We start from the raw sequence: 2,239 nt of genomic DNA, 5'->3' as shown, positions 1-2,239 counted from the left end.
TTTCCCTAATAGCTTTTCATGACAGGAGAATCCCGTCAGGTTGCCTATTCCATCTTTTGGGGAATTAGGACAAGCTCTTGTGTGAATCACTTCCTTTGGACATGTTAAACAACAAAAGACAAAGATAAGAAGTATGTATTGGAAGCAAAATGTTAAGCTTATTGAGATCCTTGAAGGTGCTGATATATGCATTTCCCTCTCCAATCAACCAGCTCTGCTCATCAGCTCAGGAAGGTGCCAGAGTCCCACCTCCTTCGCTGTGGTCTCTCCCACACCTCACACACCCCTCCGCGAAGGGGTTGCTTACGTCTGGTTATTTGCCCTGCTCTTGTTAACTCTGCAGGGTCCACTCCGTATCTGGCCCTAAAAGGTTATAGCTGTAGCTTCAGAAAATCATTTTTAGTCCATTCTTTTAATAATTAATTGCAACGTTCACCCTTAAAACATGCAATGAAGAGAAACCATACACAGGGGGCAACATATGTCTGCCAGAAAAAGAAATATTGCAGATTTTTTTTTTCCTGATATTGAGAATGATAATAAAATTCCCCACATCTGAGTTCTCACACCTCAGGAAAATTATGTTTTTCTAAATGTATCTGACTTGTAGAGTATAGATATTCTAATGTGTGCTTCTGGGTGGGTTTGGGGGGGAAGCCTTTGCAAGAGAATCGACAACCACTTTCTGATTTGTTCTGTATTAGTTATATTTTGATTTTTCAGCAATTTAAGGTTTATCTTGCTTCTGTTCTTTGGAGCTGCTCACAGTGTGCCTCCCAGCAGCTATAAATCTGGTTTGGAGACAGAAATACTTTTCTAGGGTAGCCCCTTCCTGTCAGGTTTTGACAAATACCTGTTATGATACCCCGTATGGTCACTTGTGCATCATGCAGACAATAACTATACATGCGATAACATGCTTGCTAAGTGCACTATCATACAGTACCCTACTGTTCAGATATGTTGCATTACTAAGGACTGACCTAATTTCGAAGCTACACACGCATATAATCAAATGGTTATGTCAAACATTACATTCTCATACACTGTTAGAGTAGCCATGTTTTACCTGGCTGCATATTAATATCAAAGCCAAACTATCAAGTGCTAAGGTGAACTGAGATAATTAGTGTCATGCATCCAACATTTTATAAAACATGTTACAGGTGCAGAAGCCTAGAGGGACCTGGCTATACTCTTTAAATTTTCGTTGTGTAATCCAATACATTAAGACATTCCAAGAAGAAAGAAGACTTTCCAGTTTAATGTAACCTCTTTTTTTTTTTTTTTTGCCAAAACGTTGATTCAAGGTATTTTGTCTTCCAGTTACACATGCCTCTCAAACAGCTTCACTGGGACATGCAGTAGTAGCAGTCCTTTGCGTGCTGAGATTAAGAGCCCTCCAAGAGTCTATAATCCCAAACAATTTTTCCAAATAATTATCTCCTAGGAAAGCACACCGAAGAACACCTTCAAAAGCACCTTCAAAACTGTGCCACTTGGTTCAAACAAACAGAAAATCATCACCAGAAAGTTTCACTGATGCTGTCTGCACTGCCAGTCTTTAACCAGCCCTGTTCCTATGCACAGCTTTCAACAAACCAAGATAATTTTTGTCTGCTCACACAGTGTTCCACTTACAAGTTGGTCTCAGTAGCACTGGACCTTCGGGTATTTCCTAGGGGCTAGATAACCCCAAAGAACAGACAGCAGAGAACTGCTCACAAAAAAAGGAACACACCTTAGAAACAGACCCCTTCTCCCTCCCCAGATGTTCACAGCTTGGTTTTTTTTAAGACAAGGCAAAGAGAAGCACAGACGACACCCACCATCCCTTACTCCCTTCTTACTCCGCACACAGACCTTTCTCGGCAGGTAAACGTGCCGAATCCGAGTACGGACACATGATTTTGGTGTCTTCAGGTACTCGCATGGGGTTTTTAAAGGTAGCAGGGCAGCTAATTAGCAGCGAAGTTGGAACTATTTCTGAATTAACTTTCTAGCAACAGCGTCCGCAGTCCTGCGGGCGGATGCTGAGGGGCAGACACCGGTTCCCAAAGCGGGCTGTCACCCTACCTTAAGGAGCCTGACGGAGGGGAGGAAGGCGGCATGGCAGAGCTTCCGGATGGTCCAGTTGAGCGGCCGGGGAGCGTCGGTCTGATTCATGACCCTCCGAAAATCCCGGCGGCAGATCAGCCGCAGACCTGAGGGCGCCTACCGCCCCGACCGACCCGACCGC

At 43.9% G+C, this 2,239-nt stretch overlaps 1 protein-coding gene across 1 annotated transcript in view; it reads right to left on the bottom strand.

The window, feature by feature from the left end:
* Positions 1-2,166, bottom strand: part of TRPM3 (transient receptor potential cation channel subfamily M member 3) — a 301,300-nt gene extending 299,134 nt beyond the window's left edge. Inside the window, exon 1 of the mRNA XM_035891054.1 lies at positions 2,077-2,166. Within this exon, the coding sequence (XP_035746947.1) occupies positions 2,077-2,166 (90 nt within the window). The remainder of the gene's footprint in view (positions 1-2,076) is intronic.
* Positions 2,167-2,239: the final 73 nt, after the last annotated feature.

The sequence above is a fragment of the Egretta garzetta genome, unplaced genomic scaffold (genome assembly GCF_000687185.1).
Source record: "Egretta garzetta isolate BGI_Z169 unplaced genomic scaffold, ASM68718v1 scaffold173, whole genome shotgun sequence".
In the NCBI taxonomy this organism is placed as follows: domain Eukaryota; kingdom Metazoa; phylum Chordata; class Aves; order Pelecaniformes; family Ardeidae; genus Egretta; species Egretta garzetta.
The sequence above is the reverse complement of the archived record's forward strand: the minus strand, read 5'-3'. Positions and strand labels throughout refer to the sequence as shown.